This window comes from Hypomesus transpacificus, chromosome 21 (genome assembly GCF_021917145.1).
Source record: "Hypomesus transpacificus isolate Combined female chromosome 21, fHypTra1, whole genome shotgun sequence".
NCBI classification, from domain to species: domain Eukaryota; kingdom Metazoa; phylum Chordata; class Actinopteri; order Osmeriformes; family Osmeridae; genus Hypomesus; species Hypomesus transpacificus.
Window position 1 is genome coordinate 9,603,230 of NC_061080.1, and position 27,929 is coordinate 9,631,158.

At 40.7% G+C, this 27,929-nt stretch overlaps 1 protein-coding gene across 1 annotated transcript; it reads left to right on the forward strand.

Moving 5' to 3' along the window:
- Window positions 1-8,462: 8,462 nt before the first annotated feature.
- Window positions 8,463-26,967, forward strand: LOC124483508. Its single transcript, XM_047043998.1, has 5 exons — window positions 8,463-8,481; window positions 24,828-24,961; window positions 25,175-25,336; window positions 25,496-25,789; window positions 26,018-26,967. The coding sequence occupies exons 3-5, from the start codon at window positions 25,212-25,214 to the stop codon at window positions 26,808-26,810; spliced, it is 1,212 nt and encodes a 403-aa protein (XP_046899954.1). The 5' UTR covers window positions 8,463-8,481; window positions 24,828-24,961; window positions 25,175-25,211; the 3' UTR covers window positions 26,811-26,967.
- Window positions 26,968-27,929: the final 962 nt, after the last annotated feature.

Here is a 27,929-nt window from a genome sequence, read left to right on the forward strand (position 1 = left end):
CTCATTCATAAGAATGTCAGTGGTAGCGAACATTGTCAGTAACAAGGCAAAATGCGATATAGCCCTGCTGTGTGGAGAATCTGCCCCGGTAAATTGTAGGCTACAACTACTACGAGACTGTCTTGGTAGCGATTGCGTTGGTTGAATTCGATTTAACGTTACTTCCATTGTACGGTCTAGGCTGAAATGAATTATTTTCATGAACAGATTGACAAAGTTTAGGCTGTGGCAAATGAGTTCAGGTTAGTAGTCACTAGTCAGAAAACATGTGCCGCCGTTTGACTTCCTACAGTACAGTAAACAGCTGTGGAGATGTTTTTGTTAGCTACAGTAGCTACTGTACAGTGTTGCAGTGAGCTACACTGGTTTGAAACCACAGGTAATGATAATTTCACCCAAAAATTGTTTACTTGTAATATAATGTCATAATTAATCCTACAACGAAAATGTATTTGAGAGGAATGTTTATTTTAACGATTGAAAACAAATGCATCATAGACCGCTGTAGTATGTGTTGCCCGGGTAACAGAGGCTAATGTCATGATGCTAATGCTTCAGTGAAATTGTAGACTACTGTTTCCGAAAGTAGAGTAACTACTTCCTTGTATCAGCTTATATTGTACATTACACTTCACAATTGTGTTTCATATCACAAAGTAAAAGTATCTCAAAGTAAAATGAGTAAATAGTTATCACCCTGGCCTATTTTCTTGTGGCGTTTCTGCAGCTCCCTTGCAGTAAAGCAGTTAGCCTAGCTATCTCCCAGAAGTTAACGAGCTGCTAAACTAATGTTCTGCTAGAGGTAGTCACGCGATATTTCGTGACGTTAGTGACGCCAGTAGCATCAGTGACTGTGGCTAGCAAGTTAGCCACCGTTAGCTTCACTTTTGCCACAAAAACTTAATTAAAACCTAAACCGTGCAACGGAACTTAAATCCCAATAGCACAAACGCAATCGCGACCAAGACGAACCCTTTGACATCGACGTTGTCTATGTAGTCCAAATATTGACTGAGCCTTAGGGGCGCGAAAATAAACAATAATAATAAATAATTATATATATGTGAGATAACAATGGTTTGTGCTCGCCGAAGGCAGGCACACCCCAATTACACATGTAAACGGAGTAATCGTATTATTGGCATAAACCGACAATGGCTATCGGGTTTCTCATGGTCAAGTGAACGTACTCAGTGGGGTAGTAGAACAAAACCGTATCATTAGCATAGTAGTTAGTAGAAGAGATATTAGCAGCATCTGCAGAATTAGTAGTTGTAGTGTGGCATAATATATAGCAGTAGTGGTAGTAGTTGTGTTGTGGTGCTCTTAGTCTTTTAATGAGACGAGTTGACTGAATAGCTTGTCTTGTGTCTCCAATAATAAGCTAATACCAATCACCTGTGTAAGAGACTGGCACGTGTTTGTGTGGTTGCCACGGTGATGGTGCAGCTATGGCTGCTAATGCGCTGAGGGCAGAGAATAACATAACATTTAGCTAGAATCCACACCTCAAACAAGTTAACCTAAACGCAAAACTATACGTCCAATCCAAAAAATAACGATATTTTCCGAGACCCAAGACTCTGCCTAAACCAGAGATGTCCTTTATATGTCTGTGCGGTCAGAAATACGACTCTACCGGCAGTTTCTAAATCTGGTTGTTTTAGCCTTTTCTGACGAATTTGTCACCAGATTTGCATTGGACTCTATGGGGCGAGAGTTGGACTTTGTCTCGCTTTCGTGGGGCTCTGAATAAATGTGTAAGTCTGTTGGATTCCACAGACAACTGTCTACGACCAGCACAAAATTAGCTATCTATTGATCCAAAAACGAAGCATGAAGAGTGAAAATTGTGGCAATGCTAGCAAACTAGAAATACTTTTTGAAACTGATTTCAAAGCTCCCCTCCACTCTAAGGCTGGGTTGCACCAACAAGGATTAACTCTTAAACTGAGTTTAAACCAGGTTTGTATTTTAATCTAGTTGCACCAAACTTTAAACCTAGTTTAACCTTAGTTAACAATTAATCTTGGGTAAATCTAACCCTTTCGCAATCTCAGTTTAATTTCTAACTCGGTCACCAACATCTTTTCAAATGTTGAAAAGTTTGAACCTCTTTGCCATGCCATAATGTAATAGTTAGCTAACGTTAGCTGGCTAAAGGGACGGGGTTAATAGCTATTTTATAGCCGTAGTGGTAGGTCTAAACGGTAACTAACGGTAGCTATCAGTAACGGCATTTATTCAAAAAGCAGCTAGTTTAGGAAAAAGAGCGCATGCATTCGTTTAGTGCTATTTAGTTCCATATATGTTAAACATATGTTGTGAATTTGTTTACATTTCGTCGGAATCCATCATGGCGGATATTGAACATAAACTAATCCTGTTTTAACCCTTGTTTAAACTAGTTTAGCTAAACTAGGGTTAAAATTAAGATGTGCAACACATCTCTGATTAATTATAAACCAGTTTAAACATAGATTTACTAACCCTAGATTAACTCTAAACCAGGATTAATTTAATCCATGTTGGTGCAACCCAGCCTAAGTGTTTAAGAGCCACGTTTACACATAGCAGGGTATTTACAGAACTGAATATTTTTGCCCCTCCGTTGAAAAAAATAACGTTGTACACACAAGTACGTTTTCAAAAACATTTCTGTTTACATTAACCCGCATATACGCCCCCGAGAGCCATCATAACTATGCCAAACCTGTAGGCGGCAGTGTAATGTGAAGGATAAAGCCATGCAAACCAATCAGAATTTTAAAAATCAACAACTACGAATAACACGATCGACCTCCTTCACCTGTCGGGCGCGAGGTTCATTTGTTTGAATGATTCACAAATGCGATGCACAAATATATTTCGTGATTCAGAAATGTAACGCAATTCACAAATAAATGACCCCATTACGCTGGTTGTGTTCGACTTCATGCAGCACCGGCGGTGCCGACAGCCGGCCATTGGCTCCTTCAAGTCAGCCGGGCTGCAGGCGGCTGCAGGCGACGCCGGCGCTGCATGAAGTCGAACGCACCTATTACTATAAACAGGACGCTCACATGACGTGATGCTTTTTTAGTCCCATACTGTGACGTTTGAGATCCTAAAACTCAGTTTAAGCTAGTGCACACACAAACACAAAAATAGAGTTTTCAGAAATCTCCACTTTGGCCAGAGTTTTTAGAAATTATCGTTTTCCGTGATAAAACCTCAGTTTTCTTGTAAATGAAAGGCCAAACCGCATGAAAATATATGCGTTTTTCTTCCGTGTAAACGGGACTTCAGTCTGCACTCTAGGCTTTCTCGTACACACCCATGTAAATCTCAGAAACGGTTTGAAAAAGTCATGAAACATAGCAGCATTCCAACAATAAATATATATGTGAGATAACAATGGTTTGTGCTCGCCGAAGGCAAGCACACCCCAATGAAACAGGAGCTAAAGACCAAGGGTGGGGCTTGGTCAGCACACCATTTCCAGAAAGGATGTGTGTGCGTCTCATCAAGCAAGAGCGTGTGTCAAGTAGTGTGACCATCTGTCCCTCTTTGCGCTGTATCGCACAGCATTTTCAATATGCGACGTGCGGGACAAGGGGTCAATATGCTGTGCAAGTCTAGTGTCAAGGGGCAGGATGAGTCTGTGAGATTTGGAGCGCGCGGTAAGAAGAAGCACACAGAAGTCCCCAACACTGTTGATGATGTACAGCAGATCACCAGGAAGAATCTTCAACGCTCTGCTCACTGGAAAATAAAAGTAGTAAGTAAGACGCTCTTACAGAAACAGCCAAGAACATTAAACTCATCTTGCTACAGAACCATGGTAAAGATTTGCTTATTACATGCTAAATAAGAGTCACCATCACCAACAACCCACTGGCAATCAGAACATAACATTAGACGAGGAGGAGTAATCCAACAGGCCTACTTTCGTAATTAAGGAGGTGTTTAGTTGGTTTAATAGCCGAATCAGTAACATATCATGACTTGAAGGATTTTTTGACATCATTTGACATAAGATTGCTGTTAAGACTTTTAGAAGTGCATGGCAACTATCAGTTAATTACATTTTTATTTTTGCAGTATACCGATAAACCTCGTATATTACTCTACATCCCAAACTGTATATAAAAACAATGTTAAAACATTACAAACATGGACTCTAAATGTTGTCCCTTTATAGTCAACAAGCGGCAAGCTGATAGCACGAGATGGCTGTCTCGTGAATTTGTGGCTAAACATTCGGACAAAAGCCGTTATTTTGGGCAGTTTGTTCGAGGACACTTACTAGATGGTCTACCAGCTTTTTCCAAAGTAACGTTGAGTAAGTAGATAAATGTTTATAATCTTCTTGTGTCCATTTCCTTATACAGTGGGTAGACTAGCTGCTGTAACTAGATGGCGCTAGCAATGTACTGTACATCGAATACGATCCAGTGGTGTGCTGTGTTAGTTAAATAGTTAGAGCTAGCAAGCTAACTACTGTAGCCTCTACTAGTACTACTGTACTGGCCGGGCATTTTTTGCCTCTTTATGGCTAGACCTGTTGCTAGTAACAGAGATTTTCGGATATATATATAGCCGACTGGTCGGTTCATTCTACAATTATGAAAGATATTGTAAAACCACGACTGGGAGAACTGCTGTAAAATAAACTACTCACTAGCAGCGAAGCTAGTAGTAGCTCTAGCTTTGTCTACTGTAGCCTAGCAACTGATCAGTGCTATGACGGAAAATTTGCCAGATTTGCCACAGTGTACGAGCTACAACACAATCTTAACAAATACACTGTGTTCCATCATTTTAATTAAATATTACTTGTAGATATATTATAGATAGACATAGATATTTTATATTATCACATTAAGACAGCAAGGCAGCTCATATGCTTTCTTAAACAATGACCGTTATGTGACGTATTTCAAGGTATCTTATTAGACAGGAAGAGAAGATTTAAAGGAGACATGACATGAAAACTTCATTTTATGAGGTTATTTAACATTAAGCTCTAGCCTGCCTTTGGTCCCCCAGTGGCTAGAAATTTTGATAAGTGTAAACCAAGCCCTGCGTGTATGGAGGATTATAGGGGCCAAAACTAAATAAATAAATACTTGGATAAATAAGTAATTATATAACACAAAGCTTAAATAAATGACACAAAATATATAAATGTTACATGTATTTGTGTGTATATATATATATGTTTACGTTTTCATGTGTTTACAATTATTCATTTATACTTACATTTATTCATTTCTACTTTCATTTCTACTTACATTTATTTATTTAATCTTACATTTATTTATTTATACTTACATTTATTTATTTATACTTACATTTATGTATTTATACTTACATTTATCCACGGTGAAACTTCCTGCAGCAAAATAAATCTGTCGTCCCCCCGTCACCAAGTCAGGGGGCGGGTCAAAGCCTCTGATTGGTGGTTCAACTTGAATCGACTGCTTTTGACTATTCCAAGGTGGCAGCACCTTGTGCGGATTCAATGAATGAAATATTGAATGCTACAGTGGTCGAAATGTTGGCGGAAGCTAAAGAGATGGAGGCACCTGCCAGTTCACTTTTTTTTACATCATATTGAGAGCTTCACTGAAATTATAGGAATGATATTGGCCCTAACTGACACAGACATCAATGAAAATTTGTTCACGATCCTCAGCGAGATGAGTGTTGGGAAACCCGGCAACTATCGATACCAACGTTGGTATCAATAGCCTGATTGATAGCGTGATAAGATCGATACTTAAGTTTCATTCCACACTGAGTACACAACTCCCTTTACATCATAGTGGTTGTGCAAACACCGTCTAACTTCGCTCAAACTCACTTTGCCCCTCCACTGCTTTTCTAAGCCCAAAGTATCGTTATTGGCAATACTGGCCCTGTATTTACTCCTTGGTATCGGATCTATACCAAATCGTGCAGTGTCCACAGTGTCGCACACCCCTAGCAGCTGTAGAGTGAGGCGATAGAGGATCCCTCTAGCTTGAAGAGAGCTTGATCGACTGGTTGAGCCTGCCTGGTGTGTAATACTGTTCATTCACCAATCAGAGGCTTTGACCCGCCCCCTGACTTGGTGACGGGGGGGGGACAGATTTATTTTGCTGCAGGAAGTTTCACCGTGGATAAATGTAAGTATAAATACATAAATGTAAGTATAAATAAATAAATGTAAGTATAAATAAATAAATGTAAGTATAAATGAATAAATGTAAGTATAAATTAATGAATGTAAACACATGAAAATGTAAACATATATATATATACACACAAATACATGTAACATTTATATATTTTGTGTCATTTATTTAAGCTTTGTGTCATATAATTATTTATTTATCCAAGTATTTATTTATTTAGTTTTGGCCCCTATAATCCTCCATATGCGTGTTCTTCTCCGCCTTTGACAAAATGAAGGCTCAATTGTATGGAGTCAAATTAGGGTCAATAATAATTTGCAGGAGCAGAACAAGATTAGCAGGAGCACAAAACGATTAGCAGGAACAGAAAACGATTTGCAGGAGCAGAACAAGATTTGCAGGAGCAGAAAACGATTTGCAGGAGCAGAAATAGTTTTGCATCCGTAAAAAAATTTTTTTTTTTATTATTTTCGAATTATTTTCGTCAAACACTTTTTTTTACAGATGCAAATCTTGTTCTGCTCCTGCTAATCTTGTTCTGCTCCTGCTAATCGTTTTCTGCTCCTGCAAATCGTTTTCTGCTCCTGCAAATCTTTAGCCGTATCAAAATCGGGTCAAAAAGGTGTCCTATCAGCACGTTGCTTGTTGAGTAGCCAATCAGAATGCTGATCACCAACCGCAGCACAAATGGACACACAAAGGTTGACTAACGCTACACGCATAGACATATATATGTCTATGGCTACACGCTTCGAGATCTTCCTCACACTAATGTTTGTAAGATTGTCGAAAATAATTCTCAATGTTACCCACAGTCAAACATGCAGTCTAATTTCATAATCTAAATTTGCTTTCAAGAATGTTGAAATGAGTTTAAACTTTAAATTGTTCACACAAACCTGTAAAACTGTGCATTTCATGTTGGAAAATTAATGTATTGATGGCTAACGCGCTAACAGGGTACCTAGGGCTCTCACCAAAGAAGCGTAATTCATAATGTAAAAAAAAAAATTGAACACCAACAGGTAAAGATGCCTTTTTATTTCGATGTGATAGTCTGTTGTGATAGGCCTAATGCTTTGTACAATAGTATCTGAGTTGGTAGACAGTCACTGTCAGGGCGCAGTGTTATTTGTCCATGAAATACACACTTTTTGCAGATTACTGTGCCTGTTCAGGATGGACAGGAGACAAAGCTGTGGTACGGTACGGTGTGGTAATTGATGGTACGGTTGTAGCAGGCATAGCCGAACCGCAGCTTTGGAGCTGCTTAGTGGATTGTGTGAAAACTATAATGGATTTGTTGCCACACTAACTTAAGATTGATGTACATCTATTTAAGTCTTTACCTTTAAACAAGACATCAGAAAGTAAAGTGCATTATTTTCGTACGCAGTCTCCTTCCTCATTCATTTAATTGAATAACCCATAGCGGGGAATACCGAGTCCATGACCCCTTTGTCCTAGCTCCCTCTGATTCTTAGCCAAGCTTCAGTCTGGTCTAGGTTACATCAATAAGATCAAATGTTTGATTTGAGTAACTTATTTTGTCAATTCATAACCTTCACGTTGCTTTTGTGCACTGAGTGTGTTTCTGTGAGTAATAAGTTTCTCCTCTTACATACTGGTTATGCAGCATGGATATTGCAAACAATTTCCAACAATGCTAACTTTATTTACATTTACATTTATTTATTTAGCAGACGCTTTTATCCGAAGCGACTTCCAAGAGAGAGCTTTACAAAGTGCATAGGTCACTGATAATAACAACAAGATAGCCCCAAAGCATTGCAGGTAGCCAAAAACAGAAGTACACATTGTGAACAACCAAAAATAAGTGCTAAAGGGAAGAAACCATAAGAGCATGTAGTTAAGCAAATGACAATACACAACATGAATCTCTAAGTGCAAGTGTACCTGTAGGAAAGCAATAAAAATAGGATTAAATATAATACAACAGTTTAAATCAGCTACCACTAACCAACAAGAGCAACAGTCTAAGCAAGAGTCATTGTGATCCTTGAGGAAACTAGCATTGGGTTCAACAAACCATTCCTAAGTGACGTTGTACTCCCGGAACAAGTGCGTTTTGAGCCTTCTCTTGAAGGTGGAGAGACAGTCTGTGTCTCTGATGGAGGTGGGGAGGTGATTCCACCACTGGGGGGCCAGGCAGGAGAAAAGCTTGTGTTGGGACCGGGCGGTCTTGAGCGGTGGGACCACCAGGCGGTTGTCTGAAGAGGACCGTAGGTGGCGGGTGGGGGTGTAAGGCTGCAGGAGAGACTTGATGTAGTCGGGTGCAGTCCCGTTCACTGCTCGGAAGGTCAGTACCAGGGTCTTGAATCTGATGCGGGCCGTTATGGGTAGCCAGTGGAGGGAGATGAGGAGCGGGGTAACGTGGGAGCGTCTGGGTAGATTGTAGACCAGGTGGGCCTTTCTAAATCCTCTGAAGAGGGCGGGTTGCGCATGCTGGGAGACCGGCGAGCAGCGAGTTACAGTAGTCCAACTTGGAGAGGACCATTGCTTGGACAAGCAGCTGGGTGGAGTGCTCAACTTTATCAAGTAAGAGTTACCCATTAAATGTATGGCCTAGACTGCAATGTTTAAAATGAGACTAGTGATTAATATAGCACCATCTTAAAAGGATTAGTATTGTGTAGTATATAGTATAGTGATGTTATTTCAGTGATTGACCAAATGTTTTTGTCTACTGTTGTTCAAGTTCAAGTCTTTTATTGACAGATGCACAGAACACAGAGTCAGACTGGGCACTGAAATTCTTAGGACACAAAGCAACCTGGCATAACATGACAAATACTCAGAACATAGATTACACTAATGACAAGCCAAGATATAAAATAAACCTCCTAATATACAAAACAGTATACTAGACATCTAATATACAACCTAAGCTAACCAAAGACAAGTGTTACCTACAATTTGTGCAATATTGCTGATGCAACCAGTAGCTGAAAGAGCAACAAGTGACTGAAAGTGACTAGTGAGAAGTGTTGACAGTGTATCAATGGCCATATCAATGTTCATTCAAAAGCTTGATGGCCCTTGTTATAAGTGATCAGTGATGGGGGGTGGAGAAGATGACTTGCCACCTGACAAAGTTGTAAATAAAATAAAAAAATGTAATTATACCATTAATAATTTCTGTATAATGGCCTATATCCTACATCCTCCGCAAATTATAAACTCTTAAAAGCTCTCTGGATGCATTGCCACCACCAGTGTTTCGCTACATTAACAGTTAAGTCAATTGCAACAAGAACATTTTGAAAGGCCGCAATATATTAGCCTGGCTCTGCCCTCCCACGTACTTCCGCTCAATTTGGATTTTGCTTCTGTACTAGGTCTGGGATGTCGGTTCTAAAGTCGGTTTCCAGAAACACATTTTTTGTAGGTCCATTCAGGGAACAGAGGGAGTGGCTGAGAACGATGACGTTAATGTCGTGCACTTGTTTGAGTAGTTCAGTATTGGCAGCGGAGAAAGATGCAAGCGAAACTATTCTGCGGTTGTGGCAACGCTGCCAAATATAGGTTAAAGCCGGAGCAAGAACATTCCTTGCTGAATTTTGTTGGTGGCAATGATGTTGTGGCCCTCCTCCCCACGGGGTTCGGGAAAAGTTTGATTTTCCAGCTACGGCAGCTAGCTCCGTTACAGTAGTGGTGAAGGAGTTGGCTAAGGCGAACGCTTGCGATTGGTTATGGCAAATCAGAGTGGCTCTGGGCGGATCCAATAGTTTTAAACTTCAACAGAGGACCCGCCTTCAAGGAAGTTAACGTTTGTCAATGGAGACATCCCAGACCCTCTGTACAAATGAAATGTACGAGGGTCTGGTTAGGACCAGGCTAGCAATATGTCAGACAAACACATAAATCCAAATCCAATCCAAGCTCAAAAAGGCTGCGCTTTTGAGCCCACAAACTCCACTAGGATAGTTTGTTTAATGATCGCTTCAAGTAGCCCACGTTACCTTATTTTCTAACTTGCGACTACTTATAGCTATTCTGATTGGAAACTGAACCTAGTCAACCTTCAGCTAGCCTACCTTTTTCTTCCCATATTAGTAGGATAAGTGTTGACATTAGCAGCGACCACATCATCCAAATACGAACTTAAGAATCTCTGGAATGCATGCAAAGGTGTCTTACATGTATGTAGCTGACTATAAAACTTTGTTTGCATGTTCCGTGATAAAATTAACCTGTAATTAACCCACCTGTGTCACTGATGCATTCGCCTCAGGCTCCTCCATGTTGAATGACTCCAGAGAACTTGGCGCCCCATTATTGGATGGTCGGTGATCAGCATTCTGATTGGCTACTCAACAAGCAACGTGCTGATAAGACACCTTTTTGACCCGATTTTGACACGGCAAAAGATTTGCAGGAGCAGAACAAGATTTGCAGGAGCAGAAAACGATAAACAGGAGCAGAAAAAGATTAGCAGGAGCAGAACAAGATTTGCAGGAGCAGAAGAAGATTTGCAGGAGCAGAACAAGATTTGCAGGAGCAGAACAAGATTTGCAGGAGCAGAAAACGATTAGCAGGAGCAGAAAAAGATTTGCAAAACTATTTCTGCTCCTGCTAATCGTTTTCTGCTCCTGCAAATCGTTTGCTGCTCCTGCTAATCGTTTTCTGCTCCTGCTTATCGTTTTCAGCTCCTGCTAATTATTATTGACCCTAATTTGACTCCATACAATTGCTCTGTTTGAAAATCTCTGTTATGTTTTCATTTACATATTAACAAGGTCATAGTCAGGTATATGTAATAAAAACCAGAGTTAAACAAAAAATCTAGCTTGTATCGTTGTGTTACTTTTGACCCACCCCTGTGTTACTTTCGTCCCAACTGATGGGGTCGAAAGTAACTATGTGCAACTTGTGTTCAAAATAAAATTATACTGAAGTTGTTTGACATTTGTCCAAAATACCATCTGGTATTGATAGACCACACTGATAAGTTATAGACCCAAGCAAAAATATATCTATGTCTAAAACATTCTCTTTTAAAATTACGTTTCTCTGAAAAATAGTACTTTCGCCCCCTCTCTCCCCTATCTTAATTTGATTTTCGCTGGAATTGCGCCAACACAACTTCACAAAGTTTTTTATGTCTGCGCCAAACATTTCAGCCTCTACTGTTTGAGCCAATACAAAACTGGCCTTGCTGAAATAAAATTCTGGATCATTACTAACTCTCCTTGGTCAAGCTACAAACCTTGGACAAGTAAGTTAACTAGCGCTATATCTTTTTGTTGCTTTACTGTATATGGTTACCTGACAGGGAGTCAGGTGGCTGAGCAGTGGGGAATCGGGCTAGTAATCTGAAGGTCGCCAGTTCGATTCCCGGCTGAGCCAAATTACATTGTGTCCTTGGGCAAGGCACTTCACCCTACTTGCCTCGGGGGAATGTCCCTGTACTTACTGTAAGTCGCTCTGGATAAGAGCGTCTGCTAAATGACTAAATGTAAATGTAAATGTACCTAGCTTGCTACCCTTAGAATGTGGCTGTAACATTAGCTCTGCAGCTAACAGCTGAGTTACTGTTGCTAATGTAAAGATAGATGGCATCAAGTATGTGTGCGAATACAAACGCTGTAACGCCAGTGTTGTACACTTCTTTGTTATTTGGATAACCGTTCTGCTGTTGGTGTTGTGGCGCGCGATATCCGCCTTTCTCTTCATTGAAATGACTATGAGTGTGCACCTCTGCAACCCAGGGTGATCAGATGAGAATGGCTAAATTCGAGGCATCTTACAGCAACGGGGGCTACAAGCCATTCCGATACATCCGTTGTAAACATTACCACATGTTGCCGCCCCTCTCCTCCTCATTAGCATTTAAAGCTACAGACACCAAAACAGCGCATTCTGAGGAAAGCTCATTGTTGGACTACTCGTAGTGTCTATAATTCTGCACCATGGCTGAATTTCGGGAAAGAGACTTCAGATACAGTATTAGGGGACCACTAAGGCAAACAGAATTTCATGTCTCCTTTAAGACATTTCGAACAGACCTCACTGTCTTAAAAGGAAGGAAGGACGCATTTTAAGACATTTTGAACACAGCCATTCTCTGGCTCTACCTTCAGCCAGACAGGATATGGATGGCATTGGCAACGGCAACTGTCAATTACCTGAAATAACCATTCAGAAGCAAGTTGTTGCTTGTGAACAGCTAGTTTTCAGAGTCAATTGTCACCAATTCAGTCAGAGTCACCAATTCAGAGTCAGGCCAATCAAAAAAAAATGTAAATATGCACTTTCCATTGTATTGTATTTTATTATTTCACCATATAATTTGTAACGGCACTTAATTAGTTGATTCTGATCTGAGAAATAATATCGTATTCATTTCCTAAAACATAATATTGTGTCCCTGAGTCATGTCAATTTTTTTCTTTCAGTTTGCGGTTTAACTGGAATAATAGATATCACACATCACCTTCTCAGCACAACAAGAAGGTGAGTCAAACACACAAACATACAATGGGTCACAATATGTATGGCACCCCTTGGAAACAATGATTAAAACGAAAAAAAAAAAAAGAAAAAAAAAATTAATTAAAACAATTTTTTGTAATTCAGATAAATGTCTGGATTCAAAAATTAAGGGGGCATCTTTGTCAGTAATTTTGTAGTCTTAAATGATTACAACATAACATGAAATTAACAAGAACAGGAACATTCAAAATTATCTGCAAAATGTCAAGAGACTAGTTAGAAAACCCAATTGTCCACTCCAGCAAATTCTCAGAAGGCTGTCTGAGCAAGAGAACACCATCCGTCGCCTGACACCAGACGATTTCCCCCCCAAAAAACACTTTGTTGGACCACTTCTTAGTACAAATGTACCTAAAGTTAAGGGACAGTACCAGGAAATGCATACTGAACAGTGGACACGTAAAGTGTCAACAGGAAATAATGTCTTCATCATTGGAAATGATGTTTGCAGCATATGCAACATCGTTGAATGCTTTGATGGAGTCTATGTGTTGTACAGAGCCTTTACAAAGAGATCGTCTTTTTATGCGTTCCCATTCAGTTCAGATTTCCTGAATGTGTACAGAGTATCTCACCTTTCAGATGAGCTTAAATATGCCAAAGCTTCAGACATTTCTCAGAAGTGCGTAGCATTGCCCCATAGAGGTGGATTTGTAGCTGTCCCCCTTATACATCTCCACAAGTAGTCTAAGTTAGGCTAACCGCGGGAATGTGTGTGGCAGACAAACTATTCACGAGCGGATCCCATTATTAATGAATTGTTTTGGGAACAACAAACAACATTTTACACTATTGTAAGACAAGAAAGCAGGGTCCTGGACTTTTTTTAAGTGCAAAGATACAATATTTTTTCTCTTCACTGGGATACAAATGGAATGACTGACTGACATTTTGTTTTTCTCTTTCAGAATGTATCACTTGGTAAAATCTATTCAGACCAAAACTGTTTCAGTTGTACCATCTGACTGGTACAGTGATGGAGCATCATTTTGGCCATGCTACACCACTGATGACAGAATAAATAGAGCAGTCAGACTCTTCCCAGTCCTCTCCAGAGGAGCCTGGAGAGGACTGGGAACAACATGACTGCACAGTTCTGAAAACTTGTGGTATGTAACCCAAAAGTGGCTTTGTGTATATGTTTATATGAGCAAGTAAGGACTGACACTTCACTAATACAGTATTAGCTACCCTTTCAGACATGCACCCCAATATGGTGTTAGAGTGGCGTCATATTTCTCTATGCCTGTGATAAAACACATTTGAGCAACTCTGTAGTCAGTGATAGAAACTTGTGAAACTTGTAGAAACCTGTTTCAAAGAGGAAACAATATATTCTAAGTAGCATAAAAAAAACTGACAAAAGCACTTTTGGTGTGGTAATTGCAAACCAATTGCCTCGTGTTCACAGACACAATATAGGCTAGTCTATAATCCCATTTAGAGTTCACAATTTTTGGTGAAATGTGTCAGAAACACATGTTTTGATCAGTCAGTGTGTTATAGAGGGGGTTCTGGAAATGTGTAATCACTGAGGGTCATCCGATTAGAATGGGAAAGAATGGAGGCGTGGATGTCCAGATTGATTGTATTGTATTAACACAAATGAGGAATGTATTGTAGGTGGGTGAGTGTATGTGTGGTTCTGAAAGTAAAGTACAAACAGAATGTACATTAATACACAACCCTGTATGGTGCATTTAAATAACAAATTATACAGGGAACTGACTAAGAATTCAACCTCTTAAGTAATGACATGCTATTGGCTTACAAATAACTACTATTGCCTTTTTAACACAGTGTTTATATGTTCTAGATGACTATTTGTCAGCAAGACAGTCACTCAGGAAGTCACTGACTTGCAACACGTCCGACTTAGAGTCCGAGTCTCAGGATGATCTCAGATCACGGAGAAAAATCAAGCCAAGTTAGTTAGTTTCAGCACTACAGAAAAACCTTTTTTGTTCCCCTCAAACATTTAAAACTAATTGATCTGTTTGGTTGTTGTTTATTTTAATTCAGGCACTTATTTGGTGACACCGATGGGGAGGAAAGTGATGAGCCTGTCTCACAGAAGGCAACCCCCCAGCCAGCTCGGCAGTGTCCAACTGTGTCACTGTCCTACCAGGCCCCACAGGTTCCACCACCACCTATAACTCCCTTAAACCCTCTACCACGACCTGGAAGTTCAATGAATCCTTCTCCACCACATCCTAGGGCTTCCTCTCCAGGGGATCACATAAGTGGGTGCACACTTAACGTGGAGGCCCTAGGCTCAGGGGGAGGAAGAAGTTCCTCTTCCTGCTGAGTTTAACACCATAGAAGTTTAATCAATTGAGTCATATTTGAAATGAGCAATTTAAGGACTTGTGTCTTATGTTGAAACCACCACCATTAGTAAGTCATTACAGACACTTCAATCACAGCCACACGTTCACACACTCTCACCATCTGTGTTGTAAGTGGTAAATAAAACTCAAAAGTGTACCCCCAAAATGAGCAGGCAGACACAGTTTCCTGATCATCTAGGACCTTCACTTGAGCAAGTAAATTGTATATTTGATCAATATTCAGCAACCACATATGGCATACATACTGGCGTATGACTATTAGTTTCACTGTTACCTCTGTATGGCACAGTGGGACGACAGTGGGTGGTGGCAGCAACACCACTGTATTTCCTGTCACTGCAGAGAACAGTAATACATTTCACTCCTACAATATTCATAAATAATTGTTGAATGAACATGGTCACATAGATTACTTGAAACATACATATGCCTGGGCTTCCAACCTGCTGCCACCAGTTGCCTAATTTTTCTTCCTGTTGGCTGCAGGCAATTTCATTGTTCTATAGGTCTTTTGTAGCTATACAATATCCTACAAAAGGGACTAATTCAGGCAATTCAGCCTTGTACTTGTTGGCCTTGAAATATGTGCAAGTATTGCCTATACTGCTACTTACCGTTTTGAATTATGGTTTTATATTTATTTTGCATTTGCTCCCACGATCGTTTGCCACTGCAGGGTTGCAACTAAAATAATACAGCAACAAAAGTTTAACGTTGTGGAATGCACCCGTATAATTATGGTCACATCTTCAATAAGTCATGTAGCTTACGCATTTACAGCGTATGCTATTTTCTGCCAGCTTGGCAGCAGCGACTTTGTTGAATTTTGCCTGTATATGTCTGTATTCCTGATATGCTTGTATTACAATATTTCACGCAGGAGGAGTAGACAACGTTTGTTGGATTATTGTCTGCTCCTCCTGCGTGAAATATGCGGCTCTTGTTTTGTCCATGTTTGCGATTGGACATACGATGCAAACACCGCCCCTTTATGTGAACGCGCACGTTTCTAGATTGGAAAGATCTGGGTTGAGTTAGAGAATTGATAACTGCCGTCGTAGTACCGCTTATCGTGACTGCGATTGTTAGGCTTCGCTTAGCCGGGTAATTGAAAGTAATCCAGAGCATGTTGATCTTGATTCGTAGTACAGGCCCCAGGTAACTAAACTTGGTTAGTTAAATAATACAACATTTATATCATGCATTTTACACTATTTATATTTATTTATCAATTTTACTTTAATTGTTCAACAGGAAGTACATAAAGTAGGTAGGCTATGTAGGCTAGCATCCTTTCAGTACAGCAAATTATAAATTATAAATATTTCGACCCCATAAAATAATCCCCCAAACAGTTTGAATATATGAATATTGAACTCAAATAATAAATTCTGTCTTTTTTTATTAAACACACCACGGTAAAATAAGCACTGCAAAACACCCGTCAACGTGTTAACACGACACACTAGGTTAACACACGCACACAACACAGGCACACGCACTCCAAACGGCAGTGAAGTTACACGGCAAGTCAAGGTCTAAGTGTGAATAACTGCAGATACAACACTGATAAAGACACTGACCACACATCTACGATTAAAACAAAAAGTAATACAAAAGTTTAAAAGGCACCAATAAAACAAGGGTCGCAACTTCACCAGTCCATATTAATCGCTCCGCTATGTCACCGTACAAATGCCCACCAATGTCCGCTTACAAATGCCCACCAATGTCCTTTTTAAGGGATTTGTCCTTCATTAATTGGCATTGATTGTCCATCAGAAGCAGCTGCTGCCTGGCCACCTACTGGAAGAGCTGAAGCCTTGACAGCATGTATTACATCCCTCCAGACTTTTTCTATGCCATGTCCTCGTGGCATGTATGGACCCAGTCAGAAAGTTCCTTAAATAAGGAAGGCAGCTACCAGGCCGTTGCCCTGGAGGGTGGTGCTGTGATCGCTAGGCGGTAGATGTGAGATCAGCAGTCTCCGCGCTGCATAGAGATGGGGGGGGAATCGGCAGTCTCCCGCTGCATGGAGATGGGGGGGGGGGGGAAATCGGCAGTCTCCCGCTGCATGGAGATGGGGGGGAATCGGCAGTCTCCCGCTGCATGGAGATGGGGAATCGGCAGTCTCCCGCTGCATGGAGATGGGAAATCGGCAGTCTCCCGCTGCATGGAGATGGGGAATCGGCAGTCTCCCGCTGCATGGAGATGGGGGGAATCGGCAGTCTCCCGCTGCATGGAGATGGGGGTCCACTCACTTTCTTTGCGTTCCCACCCCAGCCAAAGCTGGGGGTGCGAAGAACCAAGGCAGACACTGTCCCCATAAAACTCTTTCAACACACATTTAGGCAGGACTATGCCCTTCTCTGTCGTCCAACTCAACATTTGTCCTTTAGTTTTCCCCTCTAAACAATAAAAAATGTCGAGCTAAACATTCAGGCACCTTTACACATTTTAAACAGCCTTCAAATTAGCTTGCCACTCCCACAACCCAACATCTGAATTCCTACTGCGGAATTTCTGTCCCCACATGTTTGCTGAAAAGGACGGTGGCATAAACATAGGCATAAACCCCGGTTGAGCTTTATCCACAGACATTGTTAAGTATACACAGTTGTCACTGGAACCCAAACCAGATCCTGCCGACTACGCCAGTTGTAATGGTTCGATTGCTTGCTCTAACTTATGGATCTGGAATGGGACTTCAGTGACCACCGGTAAACTCCACAAACTTCAGTATCACAAATGTATTACATACATCTAAAAAACAGCAGATCGTAGGTTTTAGTGCCGTAATACAGCGTATGCTCTATAAGCCAATTCACACACACCACGGTAAAATAAGCACTGCAAAACACCTGTCAACATGTTAACACGACACACTAGGTTAACACACGCACACAACACAGGCACACACACTCCAAACGGCAGTGAGGTTACACGGCAAGTCAAGGTCTAAGTGTGAATAACTGCAGATACAACACTGATAAAGACACTGACCATACATCTACGATTAAAACAAAAAGTAATACAAAAGTTTAAAAGGCACCAATAAAACAAGGGTCGCAACTTCACCAGTCCATATTAATCGCTCCGCTATGTCACCGTACAAATGCCCACCAATGTCCGCTTACAAATGCCCACCAATGTCCCCCCTACAAATGCCCACCAATGTCCTTTTTAAGGGATTTGTCCTTCATTAATTGGCATTGATTGTCTATCAGAAGCAGCTGCTGCCTGGCCACCTACTGGAAGAGCTGAAGGCTTGACAGCATGTATTACACATGGACTATCAAAAAAAGTGTGTAACAATTGCATCTCTTATTGGTCGTCCAGTCGGGCCCTCATTCTGACAGAATGCCGGAGGTTGGTCAGTGTCTCCAATGGGCTCAGGTGCATCAGGGATGTCATCACAGAGAGGGACTTTGCACTTTGGAGCTCTCTATATAGAGCGCTCTCCCTCAGGATGCGCATATCATGGACAGACCCAGGCCACTTCGCAACACAGTTTTTGATGAGGAGCTCAGCGTTGCCCACAAGTTGAACATTGATGCTGTGTCTCCCCTTTCCCATTTCACTAATTCTCATGAGGTGCTTGTATGTGCACATGGGTGCAGTCGATTGCTCCAATAATATTGGGCATATTCCCCAAAAGAAAAAAATTCTGCTTGGCCTGGTCATCCTTCGGAAAAAAAACTAAGGCCCATGAGGGTAAATCTCTGTGGGATTTTGGGGGTGACATAAAATAAAGGATCTTGCTTGAAAGCGATTTGCAGTCTAGAACTAGGAGTCTAGGACTGCAAAACCTTTAATTAGGATTATACCGAAGTTTAGATATCTTAATCCATGATGTTCATCATACATATCTCTTGACTACTGACTATTACCATAGAACGTCTGCTGCAGAAACCCATATTAATTACTCTAACCCATACTGTCACAGTAAGTAAATCTAAAATGTTATGATGATTTGACAAACTCATTAATCAGGCTGGCCAATGCAGTTGAAACACTTTTCAGAACATCACAAACAGTGGATTTTTTCACACCCATGTATGAGTGGACTGCCTGTTTCCAAGACATGGACAATGGAGGGGGGATGTTTATATTGTTTGTTTGTTGTTACGTTTAGTCCTATTTTCTGTTTAAATAAAGCATATTGGAGTGACCCCACACTATTCTACCTGTTGTTCTTTACATAGCTAAATTGTGATAGTCCCATTTAGACCACAGGTAATCCAGATTTGGTAATCCTGAAAAATTAGAATCCATATCAGAGTAATCCAATCCCACATTGCTTTGAAAAACCAAAATAAAAATCAAATGGATTACGTGATCCTGGATAGCAGAAAAAGAGATTTCCAAATCTGGATCAGTTTGATCCAGATTAAAATTTTTGAAAAACCGGCCCCAGAGGGCTATTGCACAAAACCAGGATAAGGGATTAAGTCGGGATATTCAAATTATCCTGGATGAATTTAGCTTTGAGTTGGTTGCACGAAAGCAGGTTGAATTAAACCCAGCCAAGTAACCATGGAGATTTATTCTTTGCAGCTAGCCTGCTCTCGAGCAGGCTAACAGCCAGGCTAAGATTAATTCTGGAGTCTGGTGTTAAATCAGCTGCAGCTCTGATCCGAAATAAACGTTTTTAACAGGTATTCCGCTGTCGTCTGAATGTGTTCTTATGTATTTTTTATTAACATGCATTACTTGTCACTATTGCTGTCACAAGTTTAATTTAAACCCTACTATTGCAGTTGTTTAGAAATGGTTGATGAAGTTGCAACTGTGATTTCAATGAAGTCAGTAATGACGACGATATTGCCTACACTGCTCAAAAAAATTAAGGAAAGACTAAATTAACACATTCTAGATCTGAATGAATAAAATAATCTCATTAAATACTTTTTCTTTGATTGTATTGATAATTTGTGTGATTTTGTTGTCAGCACATTCAATTATGCAAAGAAAAAAGTAGCCTTTTTAATGAGATTATTTCATTCATTCAGATTTAGGATGTGTTAGTGTTCCCTTTATTTTTTTGAGCAGTGTATGAAGTCCCATTCACCTGTGTTTCTTACTGCACCATGGCATGCCCATTTCTGAACTAAGTTTTGGATGACGAAGCATTGATATTGAGACGTGCTTTCAGACGTGAGAGGTTAATACATTGTTTTACAGATATGCTTAAGTGTGGATTGAAGTCACGTATTTTTCTAGTTTCTTTATCTCCAGATACAGTTTCCTCAGTGTTTTCTTCTTGATTTCAATACCAAGGTCTAGATCCTGGAGACTTTTACTGACAGCAATCTGTGCATCTGCCAGCTCAATTAGCTTTTTCAGATGTTGAGTAGAGACATCTGACAGTTTGTGAATTCCGTAAACCACCCATTGATTAGCACAGAAGGAATTGTGCATGATTTAGACTTCCTTTAGCCCATACTTACTATGTTGCCAGGCTGGCTGTCAGGCTGTAGCCTACTGCGTCTGGATCCTGTTACAAATATATATTATGAGTGCTATATAACTGACTTTTATTGTGTTAATTGTTGTGTGGTTTGAGTTATATATTCTCATGTGATGCCTTCTTGCTGCATACAAATTGCCCTTCTGGAGCAAAGAATAAACTGATCTGAAATGACTTCTCATCCATTATGGGCTAAATATGCATTTCCATACGATTTACATGATACCTCAGGCCTTCTGGAGTACAGTGACACAGTCTCCTCATCATCAGCTGCAGAAGCCCCTTCCCATACTGCAGAAGTTCCTTCCCCCGCCATATTGAATATAATTTTTGTTAACAGGATGTGCCAAGCCATGTGCTTTTAATGAATAATACTCACTGGATCTTTGTCTGGTGGCAGGAGAGTAACTGTGTCGCTGTTTTAAACCAAGGAAGTGATGGAAGGGATTCAGGGTGGGACAGCTACTGACCACCTGCAAAAACTGCCCTCTTCATACAAGGTACTTGCAGGCCTTGTGTGTCCAGCGACAGTTACTCTCCTGCCACCAGACTGTAGCAGAATATGTAGCAGGCATCTTGTAAGTAATTTCTACATACCATTTACAAACTGTTAAGGCACTTACCAGCCTGCAAAATGTTTTTATATTTTATCTTGACTTGTTGCCAGGATATTTTTTGTCCAGTCATGTTTGTTCTGTATGAACATTAATTGTAGAAATATATTTAGAATCAGACACCGCTTATAGAGATTTGTGCATATGGTTGTAAAACATTCTTACATTGTGAATAAGGGTTTGAAATTAGGCCTAGTCTTTTGGGTAAATTTCCCAAGGAAAATTAATTCCTTCTGTTTACTTTTAAGGCAAAGTAGGATAAATAATAATACATTTTATTTACATAGTGCTTTACATGGTAGGCTACTCAAAGACACTTTACAGTAAAACCAGCACATTTAGCACATAAACACAGATAAAAAAAGCAATTACAGTGTACAACTTTCTTAGTAAGCAGATATTTTTCAATCATTACACTTTCAGTCGGTCCGCGATTGTCTGCCAGGCTTTTCTCTCTGTTTAATAACAGCAGCCATAGCCTATTTCCTTTTTTACATTTTATATGCTTCACTATGCTTCAATTTCCGTAATTAGTTGCTGCTTAGTGGGTGAAAAATATGCTGCACGCGTCTTCTCCATTTCTGCATCAGTCAATCTGTGATCGATACCATGGTCTATTTAAGAAAACCGTGAAGCTGCACTTATCTCAACTATGTACATCTGTATGGAAAGCCAAAAGGGTCTTTCCATAGTATGGAAAGCCAAAAGGGTCATATGTATGGAAAGCCAAAAGGGTCATATGTACGCGTAATTTTAACGCGTATTTTTGATTGGACACCCGTTTAGGAAGCGCCTGTAGCTGTTTCATAAGCGGCTGCAGCCGTAAATATGCAGGCGAAAGTTACACATGAATGTACGCATTAGTTAAGGCTTGCAGGCGTTAAATAAACGCCTGTATATTTACACGTGCATTTGCAGGCGTTAAATAAACGTGTGTATATTTACACGTGCAATTGCAGGCGTTAAATAAACGCGTGCATATTTACACCTGCAATTGCAGGCGTTAAATAAACGCCTGAACGCCACATGCAAATCACTGCCCACAATTTCCCTAGCTCCTCCTGCAGTTAGCTGGGCTTGTGTGATTGGATTCCTCCCTGTATTTTCAAGCAGAGCCATAGAAAAAGAGAGTTGCGACACGCTTTGATCTCGCCGACACGTGATCACGTGGTTCATGTAGCTCGCTGTAGTTCCAAAAAGCCCCACTGCTGTCAACTTTTTTGAATGGTTTTCAATGGAGCTGGCCAACGGAAGTCGCTTTCTCAGGCAAATTACGAATGAAACAGGCTCAGTTGAAGAAATCCGATATTCTGGCTATCTTCAGCTGACTCTTATCTACATTAGGCAGTCCTCGCTGACGTTTTTGGTGAACAATGGAGTGAACTACAACATTGTGAACACTCACTGCCAGTGAAACGCAGGAAAAAAGCTAGAGCTTTTTTGTCACGTGGTTCCGGTAGCTCGCTGTAGTTAAATGAAAACCCACTGCTGTCAACGTGTTTGAATGGTTTTCGGCGGGACCGACAGCAGCACCATCTCGATTCAAGGATATTTTCGGTATATTAACACAATATCAATTGGTTACTGGTGTGTTGTATCATGTATGTATGCTACTTTATTAACATGTATGTATAACATTAACTTATAATGCATAACGCAATATTGTGAAGCAGAGCTGGAAATGGTTATGCTAGCCTATATTGTTCCACTTAACGTTTAACCTTCGACTGTTGAAGTAAATGGGATTTGTTCAACTTTTTTTTTCTTCATCAGCCCACTTACAATTTACCACATTAACAACACGTTTGTACTTGATGCAAATTGAATCTAACCATGATCACCGGCAACTGTTCAATAGAAAAAAATTGAACAGAATATACAAGGCAACCAACTGCAATTCAATAAAACATTTTATTGTACAATATGTCCAGTGTTCTTCCACTCCTTTTGTTTGTAGTGAGCAGGTGATCTTAATGTCTGCTTTTCACAAAACTTAGACCGCAGTAGTAGATGCATCTAGTTGAGCTAACTAACTAGCTAGCTATTGAGTGGACCTGAAATTCCTGCCGAGCGTTGCTGGACGATAGGGGACCCAAGGCTTTAATCTGCAATTCATTGTTGCTAGCTATAATCAGATGTACTATAGGCTAATAAGAGCAGATTCTGTAAACTGTGTATGCCAAAGAACACCAATAACTTGAACTAATTTGACAGACTACAAACCAACAAACTTCTGGTTGATACACATGCTCTTTAGCTAGCTACAGTAAAAGTGTTGCATAGCTCTACTATAGTCTAGCGCAAACTGCATTTAGAATCTAACAAGCTATAATATAACAAGCAATAATCTTACAATACATTTTCTCTACAGCTGGCTATATGAAATACTACTAATAACAATTGATATGGTGGTTGAAATATGAAAAAATGCAGGATTTTCATCAATTTACCAGCTCACTTGCTTCGGACCCCATAAGCCATATATGGCTCTAACAGCTCTAACTGCATTTAGAATCTAACAAGCTATAATCTTACGAAAATGTTTATCTTAAGTTGGCCATATGAAATACTACTCATAACAATTGATATGTGGTGGTTGAAATATGAAAAAATGCATGATTTTCATCAATTTACCAGCTAACTTACTTCGTAGACACTGAAAATGAATGGGGTTCAACGGTGGAAAATACAATGTTTGGAACTATAGGTTGCATGAGACACGCTTAACTTCCGCATTCCTCGATAACAATGGGAGTCTATGGAAGTGTCGCAACTCTCTTTTTCTATGGCTCTGTTTTCAAGTACCATGGATCCTCCCCACTGTAGAAGCGGCCGATTCAAAACAAGTTTAGCCCAGCACAGTCAGAAGTTTAAGATGGCAAGAAGGAACTTCCTACGAAACTGCAAGCAGACCCTAAATGACTGCACTCGGCTTTTGTTATTCGATAACGCTGGATACGACGACCTTCAGTCCACGTTGACAAGGTACAGTTTTTTTCGAAATCATTATTTGTGATGAATCATTATTATCGTAATCTTCACCGGCTAGCTAGGCTAACATGGGGTTTTACTTGCTCACTGGCTTTGCGGATAGCTTTTGTATGTTTGTTTTTAGCAAATGGTTGCTACTGTGATATTTATGCCTTGCTAGCTAGCCAGTAACTGACTAGTCTATACTGGATAAAGACTAGCTATTTTCGTTTCGTTTTTATCCGTGAAAGCTGCCATGTTAAGGCTGGACAGTCCATATCCAACTATCTGTCCACTAGTTATGTAGCTAGCAAAACGAGTTAGCCTCCGGTGCTGCAAACTCTTGAGATTCGTCTTTTATTGTTAAATAAAGTCGATTAGTCAATCTAGTTTGTATTTTGAGGCAAACTCGCTGCTGAAGGCAAACAAGCGTAACCTTGTTGAGGCTGGCTGGCGTTAGCTTTTTCTTTTATCTTAAAACGAAACTTTTCCTATTTCATTCAAGCCTGTGTTGTTACCGGACCACCACAGGGTGCAATGCTACCACAACGATATTACTGGTATTTCTCCCTTTAGGCTATTGGTATTTCTCTCTTTAGGTTATTTTCAGTTGTTAGACGATTTATTATGGAGACTATTTGTTCACGTTCTTATTCCAGATACACATGGTCGATAAATTATTACTGGTTTGGATACAACAACAACAAATCTAGCCTTGTCTACTTTAACACCAGTCTTCTTTCAGGATGGAAACAATGCAGCGAAGCCTAGAGTGGGCAAGGGGTACGCTCTTGAATGTTGCTTCAGCAGACGGCCTGATAGCTTAAGTGTCCGAGTTCATCGAGGAGATTCGCACCTATGGTCGGCATGCACAACAAGGTGAGAGCCTTTTCAGTGGGGTTGGGTGCTTACAGCTCAGCTAGTCCTTTGAGCTGTCTCACACATCGTTCTCTTGCAGTTGCCATTGTTCAGTATTTTTTGTGTCCATTGGTGTTAAATTCCAGTGGTGTTTAACAGTGCGTGCCTGGAGCGTGTGCAAGTTACAGTCTCTTAAATGTTCTAAGTACATCATTGTATTATTGTTGTAGCCAGTTCCGGTTACCAGGCTCCATTGACTTGGACTGGAGCAATGGGGGCTCCTCATTATCACATCACCGGAGAGCAGCTGAGGTTTCTCATGTCCTGTGCTTTCAGCCTCTCTCAGATGGCTGAGATTTTCCATGTGTCCCGTTCCACAGTCAAACGGCGTCTACGGTCAGTTGTGCTTGGGGTAAAATGCTATGAAAAGCAAATCTTTTAAATGCATGCTTTCCACAGTTTGAAGACATGAGTTGATTGTCAACAATCAAGAAATCAAGTACTATAGTGATGCATAGTCTCATCTGGGCATTGTTACTGTTTCTGTCTCGTCAGACGCTTGAATCTTTCACAGGCAGGGCGTTTTTCAGACTTGTCAGACACTGCTCTGGACGATAAGGTTAAGGACCTTGTGGCTGGGAATGACAGAGTTGGACCGGAGTCCGTCCGAGCACAACTGAGGGCAGAGGGAATCCGGGTGCAGAGACGCAGAGTGAGGGACAGTATGGTTCGCGTTAACCCGAGGGCGGTTGCCCTCAGAGCCATGTCTCAGAGGCTGCACAGAAGGTCCTACTGTGTCACTGGTCCAAATTCTTTATGGCACCTGGATGGAAACCACAAACTGATAAGGTAAGGTTACTCACCGACTGTATTTGTTATTTAAACTATTGGTTGTAACATCTCAAACACTATCAGGTAGCTCACTTGTTTATCAACCAAAGCAAAAACGTACATGGACATGTGGATAATAATTGTTTTAGGATGTTTCTGCTGTTATTGGTAGTGCAGCTGCACTTTGTCAAGCACAGCTTTTATTGACAGCTTTTAAGTCCTATGTTATGTCTTCTCTGCTTTCAGGTGGAGGATAGTCATCCACGGTGGCATTGATGGCTACAGTCGCCTTGTTGTGTTTCTCCGTGCTTCCAGCAGCAATCGCAGCAGTACTGTAATGGACTGCTTCATGAAAGCAGTGACCAGATATGGTGTTCCGTCCAGGGTCAGAACAGACCACGGAGGAGAAAACAACGCTGTCTGTTTATTCATGAACATTTTCCGAGGGTCTGGTAGAGGCAGTGCTTTGAGGGGAAGGAGCACACACAATCAGAGGATTGAGAGACTGTGGCGTGGCCTGACCAATGTCTACTACCATCTGTTCAATTTCCTTGAGAGTGAGGGGATTGTGGACATTGACAATGAAATGCATGTCTGGGCTCTGCATTATGTGTATCTCCCTAGAATAAATAGAGACATGGCAGACTTCTGCCGGCAGTGGAACCACCATGGTTTGAGGACTGAGAGGCACCAGTCCCCTCTGCAGATCTTCGTTAGAACCTGCCTTGCACAACAGAGGCTACCTATTACTGCAATGCAGGACCTCTTTGCTGCCACACCCACAGGAGGTGAAAGGGCAGACAGCACTGTACCCAGAGGTATGGACGGGGCGGGGCGGCTCAGGGCGGTGGCGGCAGGGACACCTGTTGTTCACTGGCCAGAGAGAGTGACCATACCTCCAAACCAGTTTACTTTGGGAAATGCTCTCATGCAAGTACTTGCCGCACAAATCAATCCCCTCGGAGGCCTCAGAACAGCCCTTGGAATGGACATCCTGCAAGAGGTCATTTCTTTCCTGGAGTCCTCAAATGACCAATAAGATTTTGGACTTTCAGACAAGGAATACGAAATGAGAATTATATTTGCACTGCCAGTTGCACTGCTACTTACTTTACTCTGTAAACGTTTTTTTTTTGCTTTTTGTCTTTTATTGACCTTTTTGATGTTTCATCAACTGGTGCCAAGTTGTTGAACAGTGGTGCTAGTTGTGCACAAAATAAAATTCTTAAAGGGGCAATTGACTGTTTTTTTGGGGTATTTCACACTGTTCCTTAAGGTCTCCGAATAGGGTATGTAACATTGGTTGGGTTGAAAATGGCCCGGGTGCTGTTCTATGGCCTCTTACAGATCGTCTGAAATGTTCCCGGGAAAAAACACTAGCTTTTCTCCTTTTATGGTATGCTCATTAATACTTAGATAAGCTGCGCGCTGATTGGTTGGTTATCAACGAGTGAAGCTGGGAGCAAAAACGCAACACGGCCAACAGCAGCACTCGCTGAAACACTGAAGTTGGAGACTTGAAATAAAAATAAAAAAATCAATAAATCTATTGTGTCTACACAACACTGTTTTCAACAGATTGACTATATAACATTTGAAATGATAACATTACTTGTTTCCACTTCTGTTGTTGAAGCAAACTGGATTGACTTAGGTGGGTAGAACATTAGGCTACAGCTTAGCAACCAAACGTTGTTGCAATCGTGATTCTACTCGGCTTCAGTTAGCTAGCTAGGCTAGCTCTAGATATCTTGCTGTAAAATAACATGACAAAGATCTGGACAAACATGCATCGTGAATTGTAGATTTTCATTACACAGGTTATTTATTTGAATGAAACACAGTCAGGAACATGAATCAACGTTAGCCCCATTGCCAATAAACTAGGCTAAATTATCACATGCTCTTGCGTTAACTAGCAAGCTAAACTTGTTTACATGCCTACAGTCTAGGTGTTACTAGTAACAGTTACTAGCAATGCTAATGTATCCTGTATCTAAAACCTGCCTTTCTCCAGTTCATCTAGACAGGCGTTAGCAATAAGCCAGACTGCAGTTCGTTTTCTGGCTATTTTTCGGAAGCTTCCCTTCTAATGCCGACTACAGCTAGTCTAGCTAGAGTCATTTGATGTGTGTAGAAACGTATTTAGCATTCTACC

Bases quoted from the DNA above. Each gene is read 5' to 3' on its own strand.
- LOC124483508 (XM_047043998.1), top strand. From the start codon at position 25,212: ATGGGGGCTCCTCATTATCACATCACCGGAGAGCAGCTGAGGTTTCTC. The intron at 25,337-25,495 runs GTCAGTTGTGCT...CTGTCTCGTCAG, and splicing joins ACAGTCAAACGGCGTCTACG to ACGCTTGAATCTTTCACAGG. The intron at 25,790-26,017 runs GTAAGGTTACTC...CTCTGCTTTCAG, and splicing joins GGAAACCACAAACTGATAAG to GTGGAGGATAGTCATCCACG.